At 35.1% G+C, this 21,098-nt stretch overlaps 2 protein-coding genes across 4 annotated transcripts; one reads left to right on the top strand and one right to left on the bottom strand.

The window, feature by feature from the left end:
- The first annotated feature begins 883 nt into the window (after positions 1–883).
- LOC113765319 (mitotic-spindle organizing protein 1B-like) lies at positions 884–10,141 on the top strand. 2 transcript variants are annotated; one of them, XM_027309451.1, is made up of 3 exons: positions 884–1,138; positions 2,363–2,611; positions 9,958–10,141. In XM_027309451.1, exon 2 carries the CDS (start codon positions 2,363–2,365, stop codon positions 2,603–2,605), a length of 243 nt encoding a protein of 80 aa, XP_027165252.1. In that variant the 5' UTR covers positions 884–1,138; the 3' UTR covers positions 2,606–2,611; positions 9,958–10,141. The 2 variants fall into 2 exon arrangements, with proteins under 2 accessions (XP_027165252.1, XP_027165253.1); XM_027309452.1 differs by lacking the exon at positions 9,958–10,141 and adding an exon at positions 7,375–8,194.
- Positions 10,142–10,726: 585 nt separating this feature from the next.
- On the bottom strand, positions 10,727–20,453 carry LOC113765402 (uncharacterized protein At3g49140). 2 transcript variants are annotated; one of them, XM_027309565.1, is made up of 12 exons: positions 20,207–20,453; positions 18,948–19,071; positions 18,512–18,737; positions 18,232–18,334; positions 18,076–18,140; positions 17,165–17,284; positions 16,979–17,077; positions 15,051–15,204; positions 13,444–13,547; positions 12,531–12,680; positions 11,642–11,737; positions 10,727–10,933 (listed from the first exon to the last, which is right to left on the bottom strand). In XM_027309565.1, exons 1-12 carry the CDS (start codon positions 20,259–20,261, stop codon positions 10,823–10,825), a joined length of 1,407 nt encoding a protein of 468 aa, XP_027165366.1. In that variant the 5' UTR covers positions 20,262–20,453; the 3' UTR covers positions 10,727–10,822. The 2 variants fall into 2 exon arrangements, with proteins under 2 accessions (XP_027165366.1, XP_027165367.1); XM_027309566.1 differs by having other exon boundaries at positions 18,512–18,731.
- Between the last annotated feature and the right edge of the window lie 645 nt (positions 20,454–21,098).

Genomic DNA, 21,098 nt, shown 5'->3' with positions numbered 1-21,098 from the left:
CGTTACCTGAGTATTGAAGATGTTGCAAAATTTAGACCGTTAGGTTTACAAGACTAGGGCCCCGTTTGGCAAATGAATTTATTGGATGTTTATTTAAACCTTTACTGTAACTTACTGTACAAGTTGTAGGAAATTTTTTTGAAAAATTAATCTTTCCTACACTGTCAGCATTCGATGAATGATAACTGTGCAAAATTTGAATTTGACACATGTTATGAATCCAACGGTGATAATGTATACACTGTCAGTGTGTATAAGATTTACTTTATTTTGAAGTGTATAATTTAAAAGTTTTGAGAAATTTTTTGAGATTATTTTAACTAAGGCCTTGTTTGCCAAATAAGTTTTTGGTCAAGTTTGTCTGTTACAAGTTTTTTAACAACTTTAGCTACAGTAACCTTAAAAAATTTTTCAAAAATTTTAAATTATATATTTCAAAATATCCAAAATTTACGCACTTCAAAATTTTTTTTTACAACTTCTACAGTAAATTACAATAAAGTTCTAAACAAATATCCAAAAAACTCACTTGTCAAATGGGGTTTAAAGTTATTAAAAAACTTGTAGTAGACATACTTGATCAAAAACCTGTTTACTATACAGGTCCTAGGTTTACCAAATTTCTACCAAAAGCTAGAAATAGACCTGGCAATTAGATTCAAAACCTAACAACCCACCCAACTCACCCACTAATTTGAGATGTTGGGTTGGGTCAATTGGGTGTTGGGTCAATTTTGGATTGGTAATAAAAACTCATGTATATTTTAGATGGTTTGGATATTTGTGTTGGACAACCATTACCCAATTTAAAAAAACAAATAAACAAATTAAAATCTCCACCACCACCACCACCACTTTCGCCGCCTTTACTCTTTGAGCAAATTCACAAGCCTCCTCGACGAACAGTTCTTTCTTGCTAACAAGTTTTCAATCAAAAGAAACAAAATTTCAATCCCACTGTGGGTTCATTTTTGCTACCCCCTTTTTGCAGTTCTATCATCCCAAATCCAAGCAGAAGTCCTAGTACAATCTATATTTTGTCTTTTCCTTAATTCTTCCGGTCACAAAATCTCAGATTAAAGCTCTCGAACCTTAACCCCATTTGTTTCTGTGGTGTCCTTGGCTATTGTTTCGACAGGTATAGGGCCTTTATTTGTTTCTCTATATTTTTAGCTTTCTGAGTACTATTTTATTTAAAGTCCTTGGTTGGTTATAGATCAATTGGAATATTGCAGATTTAACTAAATTTAAAGCCTTTATTCATTGATTGGAATCTCTGTACTTCCCTTTTGTTTTTATTTGCCGTTGTCCTTTTACTCGATAGTGTACTTGCGTTTCTTTATTTTCAGTTGAACTGTTTTGGGCTGTTGCAAAAGATTGTCCTTGATTTTGTGTCTAATGGAACTGACAGAAATCCCCCCCCCCCCCCCCTCGAGGGCAATAGATTGTGGTTTTGTATGATTATTGTGCTAAGTTGATCTGCTGGCTTAGAGTAGTTGATGATGATTAGATGGATGATTCTTTGGAATTATGCTGCTGAGACTGCTACGTAGGATGCTGTAACCTAAATTTGACCATTAGTTACACAGACTGGTTAGAAATCAGCAGCTATTTGCTACTATATTGAGTGTATAAGGGCTTTAAATTCTAAATTTTGCTGTGCTAGAATAGTAATATTTTTCAGTTTGGGATTGAAATTGGGAAAGCTCGAGGGAAATAAAGATTCATAGCTGGAACTGATGTAAGGATTTGATGCATTGCTAATGGCCTCAATGAATCCTTTGCTTGATATTTTACCTGTAGATGAGGAACTACACTATTAAGTTTGTTATAAACAAGAGTGCAGTAGAAAATATAACAATCTTTACTGCACTTTCTTTGATTAACAATTCAGAATAATTCCTATGAGGAAGTCTCTTTTAGCTGTCTTATAAGCCGAATGTAAATAAAGAAAACAGTATAAGCGCTTTGCTGTTTTCTTCCCTCTTCTTTTGTTTAACATTAACCTAAGCCTCAATTAAGTCTTAGACTGCATGCCCCCTTTTTCCTTTCTGCCCCATTTATTGGCTTTTTGGTGTAGTCGTGTCCTTGATAGCAAACATAACATGTTTAGTGTTAAGAATACTTGATTTGAGTGAAATGATGAGGCAAATGATATACTTTGCTTGGGAACCAATGAATTAGGCAAAAAGAGTTTGAAAGAAATTATCTTTTTTTTTTAATGATTCCTTTTGAACTCTTTTTCATTTTTGAGCCCATTATTCTCCGCATGTTTGTTTCTTTTATTTGTGGTTTCATATAAATCTTTACTAGAGAATCAGTAGTAGAAGGAAAACATTTTAATAGGATTTTACTGTTGTAGATGGACCCAGAAGCTGCAAGAACAGCACGAGAATCTCTTGACCTAGTATTCCACATGTCAAACATTCTTGAAACTGGGCTGGATCGTCATACACTTTCGATTCTCATTGCCCTTTGTGAAATGGGTCTCAACCCTGAGGCACTAGCTGCTGTTGTTAAGGAGCTCCGCTGGGAAACCATTCCCAATCTTTCATCGTCTGCTTCTTCTTTGTCTGCAACACCACCGGCTCCTTCCATTCCTTAGGCGGAGGTAATTTTTCTTTTCATTGTTAGTGTGATTTTTCTAATTGTTGGTTATATGTTCTCTTGATATTTGTTCTTTAAGTATCAATATTTTTTTGGCCTTGTGTTGGGGTTAACAAGTTGATGGGCTTTGAGGTATGAATGTTTACTATGTTGTTGTGAATGCAATATTATTCTATTCAATTCTATTTTTAGTGGAAAACCAAGTGGTAGTGAAAATTTGAATAAAATCCAGAAGAAATATGAATCTGTATATTAGAACTTGTTTCTCAAGTTGTATAAATTTTTAATGGAAAGAGAGAGATATTATTGAATAGTAGACTGCCTTTAATTGTTGAGTGGGTTCCTTTATATTGGATGCATGGTCAACATGGTCCTTTGACAGAGAGCACTTGGAAGGAGGGAGACAACTAACAAGCTGTTTTGTTTTGACACTTAGCAAAACCATGCCAAAACTAGGTAGAAGATTACAGAGTTGGCACTGTTGCTACCTCTGGAGAAGGGGAAGTAAAATGAAAGATAGAAAGAAAGAAATTCAAAGTGAAACAAGTGCATGACTCAATTGTCCCAGTAAATGTCATGTATTTTGCCTGTATTAGTTAATAAATAACAGTGAATAGGCATGAGCAATATTGGCTTATCCACTTTGGCATGACATAATATTTGGAAACTCCTGAATACATCCTGCCCATTTGCTACATGTACTTGACATTTGTAACACATCGCTATTATGATCAATGTTTGAGGAGTAGGTTGTGGCAATTGGTGGCAATGTCTTGAGGAGTAGTTAGTCCTCTTTTGGTGGCAATTGTTGCAAGGACAGTTGTCAGTTGCAGTCCTATTGTATTTTGGGTGGTTAATAATTGGGCATCAACACAAATTTTCAAAATGCGTGGTCCAGATTTCGTGGGTCTAGATATATTTCACGAAATCCTGGCCACACATTTTTGAAAGTTTTGTCAGTGGTGAAATTCGGTTATTAACCAAGCTGACAATTGCTCCTATCTAATTCCTGCATTTTTATGTGACCCATAAATTGCAAGCAACACGTATTTAGTTTTGAATAGGTGCTAACTGATTCATTGTTTATGGTAATGTACTACGTTTTTTTCAATGGATGGAAACAAATTAATACTTCGAGATATGGTAAAATGCTATGGTTCAAACACCAAAAAAGTGGTGAAATTTAGTTATTGACCAAGCTGACAATTGTTCCTATCCAATTCCTGCATTTTTATGTGACCCGTAAATTGCGAGCAACATGTATTTAGTTTTGAATAGGTGCTAATTCATTCATTATTTGCACTAATGTATTACGTTTTTTCAATATATGGAAACAAATTAATAGTTTGAGATACGGTAAAATGCTATGGTTCAAATATGAACAAAAGATTAGCTGATAGATAACCCATTATTACTGAAGGATTTCTCAAAATATTGTTAAATAAAAAAAAAGTTGGGAAAATGTTGCTAGGTGAAGGGCCTTTTCTTAATTTATGCCCACCAAATATTATCCTTAATTTTTTTTTTTTTAAAAAGCAAGTCTACCGTACTTTGAGAACACAGCGGGTAGTATTTGCAAATACACAGCAGGGACCAAATTTGTGAATTGAGCCTGCCGTTGCAGCGGTCAATTTAACAAATATAAGATGAAATTCTATCTAATTATCTGTAAAACCCAACCATAACGAAAGGGAAATGACTTGGGCTAATTACTCAGAATATTGCCAAAAAAAAAAAAAATTGGACATTTACGGCTCTGACAATGGTGTGGTATTAAACTATTGCTGTCGGGCTCTGTCAGCCCGGCAGCAAAAGCAAAAATTTTTTTTTTTTGAAAAACAGCACTGTCAGCCGGGCAGCCAATTGTGATACAGCCCGGCAGCAGCTGCAAAAAGTTAAAAAAAAAGCCATCTCCTAACTTGATTAGACGTGTGAGTTTAGATTCAATTTACCGCAACGTTTTCTTCAACATCCGTGAGTAACTCTCAGTAAAGGGGCTCAATTTTTGGACACTAAAAAACAATATCATGAAAAAGTATCAGAAGCATTTGTTAAGGGTGCGGTGCAACTTCAAAGTGACCTTTTTACTCTTCTCGGGTCATTGGACATTGAAGATCATGAATTCATGATTAGGCAGGCGGACGCTACTTTTGATGCTTTGGACTTGTTACAAATTGAGCATAAGAAATAGGGTTAATCTGGCGGAGTTTCGACAGAATCAGGCACTCGTGAATCTGGCGGAACTTTGGCCAATTCTGTTGGGCAGTGAAGTGAATCTGTTGAAATGGGAGATAGAGATGGGAGAAAGTTCAGATATCAGGAAATAAGATGGTGCTGAGTGAAGTTTGCTGCTTGGTTTGTTTATATAGATCCTTGGTGAAAATTTAGCCGTTCAAATGAACGGCTAGATTACAAAATTGTAATTTTTTTTTAAAATTTACCATACTACCGGGCTGAGACAGACCGGTAGGGGACAACACGTGAAAAAAATTGCTCACGGGATGCTGAAGCAAAAAACTTTAGTCAGATGCTAGCCTTTTTTTTCTGTCGACTTATGTAGTTAGGCTAGGTTAGGTTTTTTTTTTTTTGACTTTTTGTCAGCCCGGCAGCACTGACACAACTGGCTGCCGGGTTGTGTCAGCTCGGCAGCCAGTCAATTTAAAAAAAAAAAATTTTTGAGCTGGCAGCTAGTGCTGTTTTTTTAAAAAAAAAATTTTTGCTTTTGCTGTTGGGTTGTATTTAATATCACACCATTGTCAAAACTGTAAATGTCCGATTTTTTTTTTAACAATATTCTGAGTAATTGGCCAATGACTTTCTGCTTCCTTTTTTTTCCTATATTTGTCTTCATTTTTTTTGGTTATGTGAAAAGATTAACAAACTCATGCATTTTAACACTGAATTTTTATAGAAAAATAATAATTTCCAAAGAATAAGGGTTTTGTAGTCAGAATAAAATTTTCCAGGAAATCTTCATCACTAGCCCGTATCTTATAAGTGAGACTGGGGGCTCCTCCCAAAATCTGAATTTCTTCATATTTTTCACTATTTGTTTTATACATTCTCATTTTAGTTTGTTAGACTATAAAATCTTTATTCTTTGGAAATTATTATTTTGGTATAAAAATTCAGTGTTAAAATTCACGAGTTTGTTAATCTTTTCACATAACCAAAAAAAATGAAGATAAATTTAGAAAAAAAAAGGAAGCTGCAAGTCATTGGTTAATTACTCAGAATATTGCCAAAAAAAAAATCGGACATTTACGGCTTTGACAATGGTGTGGTATTAAATACAGCCCGGTAGCAAAAGCAAAATATATATATATATTTTTTAAAAACAGAACTAGTTGCCGGCTCAAAAAAATTTATTTTTAAAAAATTGACTGTCAGCCCGGTAGCCAGTTGTGTCAGTGCTGCCAGGCTGACAAAAAGTAAAAAAAAAAAAAAAAAAGGCTGGCCTAGCCTAGCTATATAAGTCGACAGAAAAAAAAAGGCTAGCGGAATCTGACTAAAGTTTTTTGCTTCAGCATCCCGTGAGCAATTTTTTTCACGTGTTGTCCCCAAGCCCGGTAGTATGGTAAGTTTAAAAAAAAAATTCAACTTTGTAATCTAGCCGTTCCAGATTTTCACCGAGGGTCTGTATAAACAAACCAAGTAGCAAATTTCATTCCGCACCATCTTATTTCCATTTTAACACTGAATTTTTATACCAAAATAATAATTTCCAAAGAATAAGGGTTTTGTAGTCTAACAAACTTAAATGGGAATGTATAAAACAAATAGTGGAAAATATGAAGAAATTCAGATTTTGGGAGGAGCCCCCAGTCTCACTTATAAGATATGGACTAGTGATTAAGATTTCCTGGAAAATTTTATTCCGCCAAGTGCTCCTCATCAGTTCCTGAAGTGGTACTTGATCATTTTCTTGAAATTGATAAATTTTTGGGTACCTGGAATTGGAGTTGTTGAGCTTTTGGAACTGTTGAACTTTTGAAACTGGTATCCAATTTGACCCATCTCGAGCTTTCTGCCGACATAGCTGAGACAATTTCTTTCTTCAGTTGAAGTTGAAGTCAATGCTATAGATTTTTTGAAGTTTATGCTTAGATTCTATTACAAAAGGAATGCTTAGATTCTGTTTTTCCTTCATCCCACCATCTCCAGATGAACAATTATGGCCCTTCTTCATTGATTGTTGCAGATCTTTGAAATATTTGTTAGTTTATTAATTAAAGCTACTGACCTCATATTAGGCAACTTTGAAAACCCTGAAGGACCCAAACTATCTGTTCAAAATAAGTGATGTTATGCATAGAGTATTAGGCTATGGTGTATATCAAATTAACCTGCCATGTGTAGCTAGCTTTTGCGTTATCTGAATATTGCTAGATGATAGATAATTTGTTTCTACTATACTGATCCTTTAAAGCGGTAATTTTTTCTTTTTCAGTAGAAAGGTGCCTGCCGTGTTTTGAGAACATGGCTGTCTCAATTCACAAATTTGGAGGGACCATTTTGCCAAAACTTTTTTTTTAATTTAAGGGTAAAATTTGGCCCGTGAGCATAAATTAAGAAAAGGCGCCTTGCCTTGCCCAACAACATTTTACAACTTTTTGTTTTGGACAATATTTTGAGAAATTTGCCCTTGTTGATGTGGTGGGTGAGCATCAGACGAATTAAGACAAGTTTGCAAGTTTGGCCTTAGTTGTTTGACTTTGCATTTCACAAATCCATGTGCTTCTTATTGCTGCATCTATTTTCACTCAGCTAGGAGCAGGTGCAGCTTGCTTGAACTGATTGAGCTAATGTACCACACGATGATGAAGATGTGGTGGTTAAAGATCAAGTGATATTTTCTTCTAATCACCTTTATACAGATGCATTTTTAGATCATTTTTAGGTGATCCAGGGTGTCTGCAGCTCATCATTTTTGCCCAAGATTCAAACAATATGTAATGCATGTGTCTAATTTGTGGTATAATTAGGGGGACATGGGATAGTGTAACTTATTGGTATGATATATTGAAGAACCTTAAGTGGGGTGATGGTTGCTTAAAATAGTTAGTATGAATCTAAGTTGTTTTTAAGGAAGTTATTGCTGTTTGTAAAATTGAGTATTTCTGCCTTTGAAAAAATTTGCATACATTTGGAGCAAAGTTCCTAAGTTATGTAGCATAACATTATGTGTTGTATACAATGCATAATATATGATAATACTAGCTTCCTTTGATTTAGGGAAAGTACTTGATCTTGTGAATCGATTGATTTGTCAATGCGTCCTTGCGATTAGACAAGGAAGAATTGTTTGTTCATTTGAGAGCAATTCACTAGTTGTAGTTTCTGACCTATCATATAATTCTATGCTCAGACATTGCTTCTTTGTTGGTAGGATCCCTTGTTTATGACCTGACATTTCCTTGTGAAATTATAATTATTTTTTGGTCATGTGTATTTGATCTTAGTGAGTCTCATATCTGATATCTGATTATATATACTTTACTGTTTTTTCTGTTTTTCTGTAAACTTCCGAGCTTATACATCCTAATGTGAGACAACCATCTGATTGAGCATGCACCAGTACTAGACTGAGAAGTGTTTGCGCCTAGGTATTCTTTACCTGTCTCACTGAGTGAATATATGCTCTGTGCTTAGTTACTGTTCATGAATAAAAATTTGCACGAAGCCTTGCAATTTACACTACTTGCATCATATGCTTAACTGCCTATCATAAATATCATGAGAGTAAGGTTCATATATTAAATATCTGTCAATAACTCCAATCTACTATTAGTTATCGCAGAATAAAGTTTTCCTTCCAGATTCTCCTAAACCTTGTTATTATCTCATTATCTCTTCACTCTCTGGGTGACTTAAGCAATTGTAAAGATAAAGATGAATGATTATAATTCACCATTTCTAGTTTTAATATATGAAATTTGTTTCTGCTGGACCTCTTTTACCTAGATGTGTCAACTGAATAAAAGAACCTTATCCCTTGCTTTCTGGTGTTAAACTGCTTGAAGAATTTGACTCTATTCAACTCAACCAGAGGCCTGCTCCCGTTATTTATGAAAAACAAGAGAGAAAGGAGGAAAAGAAATGAGACATGGATGGGAGCTTTTTGGGATTCCAAGTTTTTATGGGTATGCTAGTCTTCTAGTTCTGCATGACTGATTAGTGACACGATATCTCTACTTTTGTGAATGTAGAGAGAGTTGCGTAATCATCCATGTCAGCTTGTACCTCATGCACTATTTCAGCCTGTATGGGTGACACCACGTTCATCTTCTGCCTATACTATTGTTCTTTTCCTTTCCTATCATGACACTATATTAGCCCTTCTGGTCAATAATCTGGCTTCTTGTGAAAGGATAGACTCGGTGTCAACTAGGTGATAGAAGTGATGTTGACCTTAGCAGGCTTGTCAAGACGTATTGAAGCCCTTTTTTCTTGACTAAGTTGAACATTGCAGTAGTGGTTGCTTAGTCTCAGAAGTAGACAAGAAATGTGAAGTAATGGTCATCTATTTGGGTTATATTTAGAATAGCTAGTATAGGTTGTTGTCGTTCATTCGTTTCATGTCTACTGTGGAAATGTTGGTTGTTACTTATTTACTTATATTGACTGCGAGCTTCAACATCAAGGCTAATTGGTCTCTTGCAAAAACAATAATATCAGGATCATGGTTGCATTCACTGTGGTTGTATAGAAAAGCTTGTCTGCAAGAGAGCACGGTCTTTGAAATGAATGGCACACATCCCAGAGCAGGCTAACTTAGCGATGTTATAATAAAAGATTAAAATGCAGATGTGATTTTTGCCATAACCAATGCCAAATAATATGTTGCTGGCATATATGTATACATACAAATATATCTTATATGCAAAGATATAATCTTCGAATTGGATATGCATTTGTGTTGTGCATGTTGAGTAGCCATTTACTGCCTTGAATAACAATGTTGTTGGCTTTGGCTATTTTAACATGGGAAAATGCTGAAGTCAGTCTTGATCTTATGCAGACACTTTTGTTTATCTGATTTCAGAATAGCGTTTAAACGTTTCATGTCATCGCTTGCAACAGGGCCCTTGAATTTTGGGATACTGAATATTTCTTAGCCACATTTATCTAAAATTTCATGCATTTGGCTTGTTAGTTATCAGATACTCTTATCAAAGTGGAATTGGACAAGTCATGATGCTTGTTATCTATGCATCTTTAGTTGTGTGGATAACCTTTTCTGTTTGATTTGAAAGTATACTTGTGTTTCTGTTATGCATTATATAAAATTTTTGTGGCTACATGCTGCTGGGTAAAACCTGATAAACTGAATGCTAAATTTTTGAATAGGTACTGGGAGACAAAAGGCTTGAGCCCTCCAGGATGGGACGCTTTACAAATTTCTTCATTTTACCAAACCAGTAATTCATATTTATTTTACAAGTTTGTACAGCTTTGGACGCTTGAGAAATGTGACAGAGTTTATTTCAATCATGAAAATTGTTTCATTACAAATTTAGCTTTTTTGTTAAAATTTAATTGTGTTTTTAGTTCCCAGTAATTGAATTAAATTTCAATAGAGGACGTTTCATTTTTTTTTTTTTTTAAATTTGGGGTCAATCTTCATCATTGTATATTAACACTTAATAATCAAGAGATTAATGACAAAGGAGAAGCAACTGCCCTTACATCTTCCCATGCAGAATGTTTCAGCGATGGGAAAATCATCTTCTCACTTTACATCACTAAGTAAACCATCGATCACTTCAGGCTAACATATTTCTATATCCAGCACACCCCAAAAAATAATAATAATAAAAAAAACTAATAATCGACCTGTGTATCGAATCCCTATAGGAAACTAAACTGATATCAAGAAGGGATAGTCTTACACATCATCACTATCACTCTTGGAGGCTTATCAAATAATTTACATAGCAAGGTCTAGAAATGATCTTAAATATTTTAGCAGAAATTTTCTTCCACTAGCTACATTTGGCCTTTTTTTTTTCCTGATTTTATTGTTGGCCAGTGTAAGAGAAGCTTATGCAATGCAGAGGACCAACAAAGAAACGGAGACCATTTAACTGAGTACGGGAGGAGGAAATTTGATAGACCATTTAACTGAGTAAAATTGGCAAAATTTTATTACTTTCACCTGAAGTTTATTGATAGATGCTTATTACCAAAAAAAAAAAAACTGACATCCTAAGAATCAAAATGAATCTGTGTCCCTAAGTTTTTCAAGAGTCCTATGTTTTTTTCGACGTGACCTCGGAAAAAGAAGTTGCTGAATCTGCTTGTCTGCAGCAGCCTCTGATGTTGCCTGCACATACAGAGAGACCAGGATTACAGTTAGTTATGCAAAAACAGGACTTCATTTAGAAGCATGTTTAGTATAGAAGGACAGGAAGCTAGTTACATGTGCCATTTGCAGTACAGATCAGTGAAACTAACTTCTTTGATTTGCTGTACCTTAATGGTGGAAGTTACTGCCATAGGCACAATGCGTGCCAAATAGATCTCAAAAGAACGAAAAGTTTATTCATGATACTTCGGATTAATGAGAACAAAGTTAAAGCAAGTTAGCACGGGGCCTTGAGAGTGTATACAGAATCGACTACCCAGAATCCTCTCCAGAAAATCAGATGATGTTTAAATCTGTGTTTCTCTTGAAGCCAAGGGGGTTACTTTTCTTGAACATTTTGATCGAACAATGGACAATTGACTCCACTAGGTAACTCAGAAAGGTATCGTTCAGTGAAATGATCTCCAACTATTTAGTTTCTGTGATCTGTTTGTGTTGGGGAAAACCCCTAAAAGTATTATCTGGTCTTTGCTAGTGTTAGTATGCACCTTAAATTAGAAGTCCCAACAGTATTTGTATTAAAAGTCAGATTTCTTCCTGTATCATTCTACTAGCACTAGAAAATTGAAGCAATAGAGAACCTTTTATATTGTTACTTCAAAATGTGAATATTTTCCACTGTTAGCAGCACCTTCAACTTTACAGTTCAGATGGCAGCTTCCTTACCCTAACTTTGAATGGAAAACGATGAGTTAACACTTCTGATCCTGAGAAGACCCTGACATCCATTCCAAGACTGTCGACTCCAATCAAATTTGCCCCCTAAATAAATGGAGCAGACAAACATTGTTATCAGTTATCAAAACAATATGCTATATAAATACCCATGCATGTTATTGGCAACAAACCACCAAGAAATACATGTTGGATAAAGCCAAAAATCCATAATATGAATAGGTATGTGCGCGAGACACTACAGTATCAGGGAATTTGTCACAGAAAACAAAGCAGAGAAACTGGAATCAGGCTAGTAAAGTAGTCTTAGGTGAAATGTTAAAAAAGTTAACTGCAGTCTAGATTGAGTGCAGTACAATGGGATATTGACATCTAGCATCGGCGGTGGATCCCACTTCTCATTAATGCCACATGAAACGACTTCCACATCAAAACTGTAGCTCGTACATGTCCAAGAAAGGGACCATAATCCCGGGTGATAATGTAACTCCTTATTTTCATATGATATACCTTGTTCACTTAAACTATATTCACCAAAATGTTGAAAAATCACCAATTTAAATATTTTTTATCTGCACCTTCAAAATACATATTTTAACAAGGTTTTCTGTGCAAAACCTAATCTGTCATGTATAGTCCAACCAAGCAGCAAGTTTCTGTTGAATGTCAGAAGTTCTACTTCATGCTGAAGTAAGAGGCAGTTGTCACAGAGCACTGCCTTCGTTACTCCATCCAACCAACAACAGTATTATCCTTCTTTTTTTTCCTAGCAATTCTACAATGTCGGACATGACTATAATCTAATAGCTCTTAATTAAGTTTTAGAGAAACATGGCCATATTTCTCGGACCAAAATCTTATAGCAAGAAGAGAAAACTACCTCAACAAGAAGTCCCTTCTTTTTGCAAAGAGCTTTGAGTGCAAAATTGCATCTCACTCCTGGCTCATCAAACCGCTCTACAAGTGCTGCTGTTGAGTGTACAAGAATATCAGGCTCAGCATCCTGAAAATCTTCTAAACTGATAGCCAACTGCATATAGTGAAAAAATGGTCATTTTTATGCCCTCAGGTAGTCAAAAGAAGTTGAACATAACTCATGACACAACATATCTTGACATCATGGACTCTCTCTGAAAAAGATACTGAAGTATGGTCCAAAATTATTCTGGTGACTAGGGGAGCACTAACTTTTTCAATTAATAAATCATGTCTTGAATGACAAAGATGACATTTTGGTTAACAAAGAAGCTATCTTTATCCTACATTCCACGAAATTCAGTACTTCTGAAACTATGGATGCAGATCAAGAATTTCTAGTAATCGACCAAAATGCAATGCCTAGTAACCTGACCAAGAAAATAAATATGTTGTCACAACAAAAAACAAATACTTGGTTAGTAAGCAATTACCAGGAGGAATAACTGACATCTATGACAGATGCAGCTACCCACATAAGCTTGAAAACGATTTCCACATGCATACAATAAATCAAGTAAAAGCAGCTTATAGGACGTGCAGCCATCACCTCAAGTGGGTAACTTAATATGTCAATTTTATCCTATATCCTGTTGTCAGCAGCACTATTTCAGGCTATAGGAAGTTGAAATTCTGATATAGTTAATGGAGGGAAATTGTAAGATATATCTCAACGAGACACCGAAAATTCCTAGAATAATGAAAAAATATTGTTATCCAAAACAAAAGTATATGTTCACTGGAACTGAGATAATTTATGCCAAAACTTTACCAACAACCTGCAAGACATATCAAGCTGGAGGCTACAATATACATGCCTGTTCACCATATACAGAGAATAGGTCCATTTTCATGATATCCAATCTGTAGATGGTTGATCTCTTATGACTTCCATAGTCACTAGAACTGAAGCCTTCCCCATCTGCACATGGAAAATGAGTAAACCAGCTGAGCTCCCAAGGTATGAAGCTAATAGCATTGATGGGACGGTTTTTCAAAAACTAGTTTTTCAAATACAATAAAAATTTTTAAAAAGTACTCTAAAAGGTAATCTAAAAATTAGTTTAAATTTTTTTAAAATTTTAAAAAATATCTCAAAATATATTCTAGAAACTCTTTTACTCTTAAATATCCCAAAATATTTTCTGAAAATATCCCAAAATATAATCTAAAAACTCTGCTACAGCAAAATTTTTCAAAAACACCCCCAAAAACAGCTAATCCAAACGGACCCATACCAACCAAAGAAAGTTTTCTAGGGAAAAGGGTAAAGAACAAAAGAATTCTTGCTACACAAAAAGTTGACGATCAGTCCTCTTGCTGGAGAACTTTGCTGACTTCTCTGTCAATGATTGCAAAAGTAATAGCCCACACAAATATGTCTAAGGCAGATTGAAGGAGTTCAAATTATATAGGAAAATCAGATGGGGTGAGTAAATCATAAGAAGAAAGGAATTTTCACAATGGAATACAATTCAAGAAGATAAACTCTGAAAGAATGATAGTTTCAGTATCAGTCACAGAATCAAACATCAAAATCAGCCATAACATACCCCGAAAGTGCACTAAAGAGGACTATCTTCCCATGGTGAAAGCCTTTGGCAGATAAGTTCCCTTTCCCATGGTCATGGTTTACACATTTTACTTCGGTAACCATAGGATTCAACTTAGGACCAATGATACTAGTAGAGTTAACCATGGTCATGGTTTACCAGTTTAGCCTTCCTGAATTCCAAATGGAACATTAGTCCCTTGATGTTTTATTGGTGGACCTAGTGGTAGAATCTGTTGGATCTAAGGACTAGAAGAGATCTAGAGGACTAGCAATTTAATGCGTTACTAGAGATTAGCTTTTGATATATAAGCTAACACAGAAGCTAAATGTCCAATTAGCACTTAGTTGTAGGATTTCACGAAATGGTGAAGGTAATAATACTATTTTCAAGCTCTTTCCCACTCTGGCAACCTAAAATACTGAGGCAGAGTGTGGAGAAAACACAATAGTTTAAAGGTGCTAGTGAAAAAAATGTGGGGGCACTTAAATTCAGTAATATAAAATAAATGAGAACAATACGGTAGCATGTAGCATCTGCATCTCTTTATTGCAAAATTATTTCAACCAAAAAAAAAGGTATTTTTAGCTAGAAATTTCCCTTAAAAATGCTGGAAATCCACTAACATGGCTCAAAAGTGGAAAGTTTTGAAAAATATGAAGAGAAAGAGAAAGCCCTAGTTAGACATGGTGATGCTGTTGCTACTAGTTACAAGCCACCTTTACAACTTACATGTGTTTAGAATAGTAGCCCATGTTAGAACCGAGGGATCTTCAACATAGGTATGCACAAATAGGGATGGAAGATATAGAAAGTAATATCTAAAAGAAAGATACATCAACATTGATAAATTTGTAAGAGAATCAGAATACCTGTCCAGCCTGAAGTGTTGCAATCATTATTTTCATCATCAAAAAGCCTTCTTAGATATAATTCTTCATCAACATAAGCAGGCTTAAGGTGTCCCCAAACAGAAACACCATTCGAAGGATGGTCAATCATTTTGACATGTTCCGCTGAAACAACCTATAGGAGAGTATAAACCAAAAATTGATTTTAAGAAATCCTACAAGATCCACCAAATCGGCAAGAGTAATTCATAATTCATGGAGGAGGAAAAAAGATTGTAACAGCAATATGTTTCTGTTAGACTGTGTATTGTATCTTTCCTTCAATGGTTACATCCAAGCTCAAACAATTCAGCCCTAAATAAAGTCTGGTAATGCATCTCAAATGGTTTGTGACAGTGCAGTTTATTTATCATAACTAGTGAAGTTTGAAATCCTTTGAAAGAAAAATCTGTCAAGAAGTTTCTATCATTAGTATCAAATACATGTCATGTCAAATATTAAATTCTATATATTATGATAACCATCTTTACTCTTTACTTGATCAGCCTTATACTAGAAATAACTCTAACTAGGTGTCATAAGAGGTTGAACTAAGTCATAACACCATAAAAAGCAGTTGTGACCTAACTAATCAATGACCTGGCACCAGCATTTTCAAAAGTCACACAGAAAGGTCTAATAAAATCAAAAGACTACAAGATTGTAGGTGTATATCTGACTTTGGGAAAAATTTATTCATCCTGAGCATTGGACTGATTTTATAAAAAAAAATCTGGTGGACTGAATAGACTGAAACAAAGGTCTGAATCTGGGCAAATTTGAGGATGTGACTTGGCAAATCCTTTTCCAATAAGTAGCATATCATGCATGGAGATCCAGAAATGCAGCTGTCTTCAAAGAAGACTTGCCAAAGTTGGAATTTCAACTTCCTAAACTTCTGGAACAAGCAAAGAAAGTGGAGAATTTAAACGGACTCTACAGGCTAGGGGCTGGAAGGAATTATTCTGCATTGGATGGGATAAACCCCACTCTAGCTGGCCAAAAGTCAATGCAAAGCAGCAACAGATGGGTTGATTAGAGATGAGTTTGGCAGCTGGATATGTGGTTTCACGGTAAATATTGGTTTTGCAGGTAATATTGGGGATAAAATCGTGGACAATGATGTGTTGGATCACCTTCGCCTGGATCTAGGTGGGAAGAAGTGGATAGTCAAATCTGGTTCACAACCGGTCGAAAAAGACAAAAAGGAGAGCCCTCATAATAATCTGATCAGGATGGTGACTAAAACATAAATGGAAAGAAGGGAACGCTTGTGCCAATCATCCAGCTAAAATGAGTCTCAACATATCCAGCTGGTCTCATAAATCTCAGGAAGCCACCAGCTTCACTTAAATTTTACTTTCTTTAACTGCAATTAGTCGTTTAATTCCAATGTAATGGGCAAGAGGCACTCCATACAATCGAAAAAAAACAAGAATAAAGATGGTGCACATACTAAGTTATCAAGCATGGTATGAGGCCGTGATTACGACCGTTGAAAAGCACCGAGTAGAAATTCATTGATGCATCTAATTGTGAAATCACTAACTCTACTTTTAATTGTTGCTACAATTAGTATAACCATGATACCAACCAATAACAATTCTTTTAAGAGAAAAAATTGTGATGAATACTCCCAGTGATGAAACTTACTTTCAGGATACTAAACAAAAAGTATTGTTACATGAAGGAACAAATAGTGCCCAAGGATCCCCTTGTGCTTGACCTGTTATTTTTATGTGAACTAAAGTTGTTTTCACGTAGGTCTAATGAACCTGTAAAAGCACTCCAAAAACTAAAATCCTTCTCATTACATTTAAAACTCAACCAAGTTTGCTTATTGTTGCAAGTAGAAGCAGCTCCAAAAGCAGTTAGCCAGCATCTAATTTAGCAAAAGAAACAGTACCCACCTTCGTCAAGCACTTGGCAAAATAAATTGGATGAACCCAACTAGAACTGTCTGGCATTCCCCAATCCACTCGTACACCCAACATCTCAGAATCTTCAAACTGGTAAAATATATAAATAAATTATTACAGCAAAAGCTATAACTAAAAACAGGAAACTCAAAATAAGTGGCTTAAAGCTTATTTCACCTCAGCGTAATCATTAAGGTAAGTTATGTCATCACCATAATTATTTTCTAAAAAGCCGTACTCAGAGGTATCTACCCTTCTGTTTTCATATTGTGAGATGTCCATTCCAATTAAAGCATTCTGCAAACAAGCAATAGCATATTGATCATTATAGGATGTGAACAGTAAGAAAACGAAAATGCCACATAGTAAATCACCATAGACACTAACATATGAAAGAACGATTGATACAAATGCAGAACTTAAGTTTTGTGTTTTACAGTACTATCAGGCTAACACAATGCCTACATCATGGGTTGTAATTTCAACAGATGGCTTTGGGTGCCGCCAGAGAAAATCTTTCAAGAAAGTCTAAGAGAAGAAAAACTTCTTAATCCTGGAAGGAGACAAGATCTGCAGTCAAGTCTAATATAAAGTCCATTTTTGGTGATTTGGTCTGAAAAGCAATTGTTAAAAAAATATTCTACATATTTTTTCAGCGTGAACTTTAAAAAACTTTCTGATATGTTCCTTAAACAAGTTTTCCAACTATGTTTTAGTCTGGATCCTTAATCAAGCCATTATCTTCTCATAGAAAGTCCCTTTTTTAAAATGGATTTTGGATAAGCAACACAGTAAGGATGCATCCTGAGAAGATATAAATTTCATCGTTTCAGATCTTTAAACTTGAAAGGATGAAGAAGGAAGATACATTCTGATACTAAGACACAAGCAGAGGAAAATGTAGGTTAAAAAAAAGAAATAAAAGAACTAGCATTGGAAAGAAAAGAAAGGACCACTATCCTACCAGAGGATGAAATGGCTCTGTGAAAGTTGTTTGAATATTGAATTTAAAAATCAACCTACACAGCTACTCAACCATGCATCATCCATAAAGGAGAAAAGCTATCCAGCAAGTGAGAGATCCTCACCACAGGGTTACTTGCTTGAGGATCTTGCAAGATATTGTCTTTGTCATAGATCTCAACAAATATATCTGCATATTTTAACTTCATAAGAGTTCAAACATCTAAAATCTAGTGTAAGAAAAACAGTTTGGCAGATAATACAAAAATGAGAAGCCAAACCTCCATATTCATCGATAACATACGGAAAATCAGCCCAAGAGACTTGTTCATGTGGTTCACAGTGCACCATACTAGGGAAGAACAACAAGGCTCTGTTGTTAGCCTAAAACAAGAACTAAAGTTAGACCTAATGTTACTTTTCAAAGAGTAATTCAAATAGTTCCGTTCCTTCCAACACATCAGAAGCACCTTGAACATAGTAATACTTTTTTTGGCTTTTTTTCCCTTTCTATGTTAGCATGTAACAGTCATGAACACTAGATGCACGAAGAGAGCAAACCTCAACAGTTGACCTTGCAATTTCAGCATCTGTGAGCTTAGTAACTCGAGTTCTTCTACATTCTCTTAGTTCTTCAAGTGGGTGATAACCATTATCACCACCATAACTTGAGGAATCAGGTAGAGAATCTGAGTAATCAGCGGCAACTGAAACCCTTGAATTGCAATTCTCATGTCCATTTGGCAGCCAAAGTGTAACTCCAAAGAAAGAATTGTCGCACCTGAAACTGATAATAAAGTTCACAGAGACAGCAAAAATAAGAATATTAAACAGGTAATCCAAGGAAAGCATCAGTTATGGACAATCAAGGGAAAGATCAAGTAAAAATGTCAACCTGCAGCCCCGCTCCCCAAGGCTATAACCACCATTCTCAGGTGGTATTCTCCATCAAAAGAATAAAATAAAGAGTTAAGAAAGTTAGTATCAAGCTATAGACCTTAATCCTGAATGCGCAGAAATTCTATGAATGCCAGCAACTGATTTCGTCCAACTCCCGGTTATTCCATATGATGTTGAGCAACAAATTCCTTCAGAAGGACAATAGTGGCAGCTGGAGGGACCTAAAATACAAACACGCATAAAATTTGAAAGAACAACAAATGGGTGATTTCCATGTGTAAAATGAATAAAAAAAAGAAAAAGAAAAATCAATCATGGTATAAAAAACAGAGTTTCTTCTAATTGACCATTCTTTTTTCCCATACAAGTTGTCACTCTACTTAAAAGAAAACCAGCATGGATATGAAGCAAATTGTCCTTTATAGTTAGAAACATTTTTCTATGTGTGATTTGAAATTAGTGACTGCAATAAGCCCAATGCTTATTCCACAATACCGACTATTTTATATGTTCAGCCAATGCTTATTCCTCTCTAAACCTTCACTTACACTCTTCTCAAAGTGCCAAAAGTCATACTCTCTTGATCCAATCCTCAATTCCTTAAACCAAGCAGTTCAAATTGTTGTACTTAATTTCATCTTCACCACCGAACAATGGGATAAATTGCACTTAAGTTTCAATTTTTGTTTTGCAACCATTTATTATCAGCAAACTGCAATTATCCAATTGAGGGGCTAATATGAAGTCATGGACTAATGCCTCTTTACTCTTGCCACTTCAAAGTTGACTGATCGAAAAAATTCTGTAACTTCATGATTAGATTTTGTGTTTGGGTTGATTTGCAAATTCAATTAGCTATTAAGTCATAATTTAGCTAAGAATCAGTAATTTTTTCTGTTGCATCACTGCAGAGGAGTTTTATGATCCAAACCAACTTTGTTGCCTTAAGATAAAATTCCAAGCACATTTAGGCAAATGCAAATATAAGATGAGCAAGACAAGACATTATACTAACCAACTCCATCGAATGTATTCAATGTTTATACAATCCAACACGAAAAACGCAAAGAACAATTCCAACACCCAGTAAGCTTCAAAGGATTCACAAACAAAAGGAACGCGGCAATATAGTCTATTTGGAATTCTAATACCCACAAAAAAAGGCAAAAAACACGAACTTTTGCTGATCAGAATCCAGATTTTCATAAACGAGGAACGTACATAAACAATTACGTGAAGAAAAACACAAACAAACAAAAACAGAGAAAATAAAGGGAAGGGAAAAAAATTATAAAACCATCTGGTCCATATGTAGTTTAGAACGAACAAACAAAAAAAAAAAGAGCAGTTGATTACCGAGGGAAATTGACGAGGAAGCCGCTGCTGCTGCTGCTGCTGTTGCGATCCACATGTATGAAGAAAGAGATGGTTCAATTTACTTCAGTCAGAAAGGAAAGAAGGAAGGAAAAGGAAAAAGGATGTTCCTGAAGGAAGGAAGGAAGGCTCTGAATGAGAAAGCAAAACAGTCAGCAGATTAGCAGAGCCGCAAAACGGAAGTGTCAATTTGTTGGTTTGATGCGTCGCTGGTTTTTCTCTGTTTGTTTCGTTGTAAATGTTCCACTTGTATTTTCAGCCAAACGAGAAGTATATATATATGTCTTTTTCTGGACCTTATGAGGCCAGAAACTGATGGTTTGGTCTGATCAGTAAACGTGCAGATGTTCCTGTCTATATGTTAGTTAATGAGATAAATCACATGGTCCACCTATTGTAGGATTATATTTATGATGCCGATATTAATTTTTTTTTATAAATTCATGATTAAAAATAGTCTTAGTTTTAAGAAATTTACTTTGAAAGTGTTTGAATTAACATTTAATTTCGTGATTCTTTTAAAATAGGGATTTTCAACAGTAATGAGCAATCAATATCAAGTTCGAAATCGGGTGTGAACCATATTAGGGCGCCAATTATTTTAACAAAATTTCTCCTATTGTAATGTTGCACTATCGTATACATATTATCAACTTTGTGTAATTCTATTATAATAGCTGTTATCCTCAAGAATTGCACACCAATATTACCATAGTTTTTTTTTTTTTCAAAGTTTTCCCCAGTAGCCTTGATATTAAACTGATGGCTTTGGTGGGCAATCAAAGATGGAGGATGGATATGGAAATTTTGATTAAAAAAAGATAGGATAAAAAGGTTGAGTATTGGCTAACTTTTGTGAGCTTTAAAGCTGGAG

Source organism: Coffea eugenioides, chromosome 3 (genome assembly GCF_003713205.1).
Source record: "Coffea eugenioides isolate CCC68of chromosome 3, Ceug_1.0, whole genome shotgun sequence".
NCBI lineage: Eukaryota > Viridiplantae > Streptophyta > Magnoliopsida > Gentianales > Rubiaceae > Coffea > Coffea eugenioides.
Note: the sequence above shows the minus strand (reverse complement) of the source record. Positions and strands in the feature narration are given on the sequence as shown.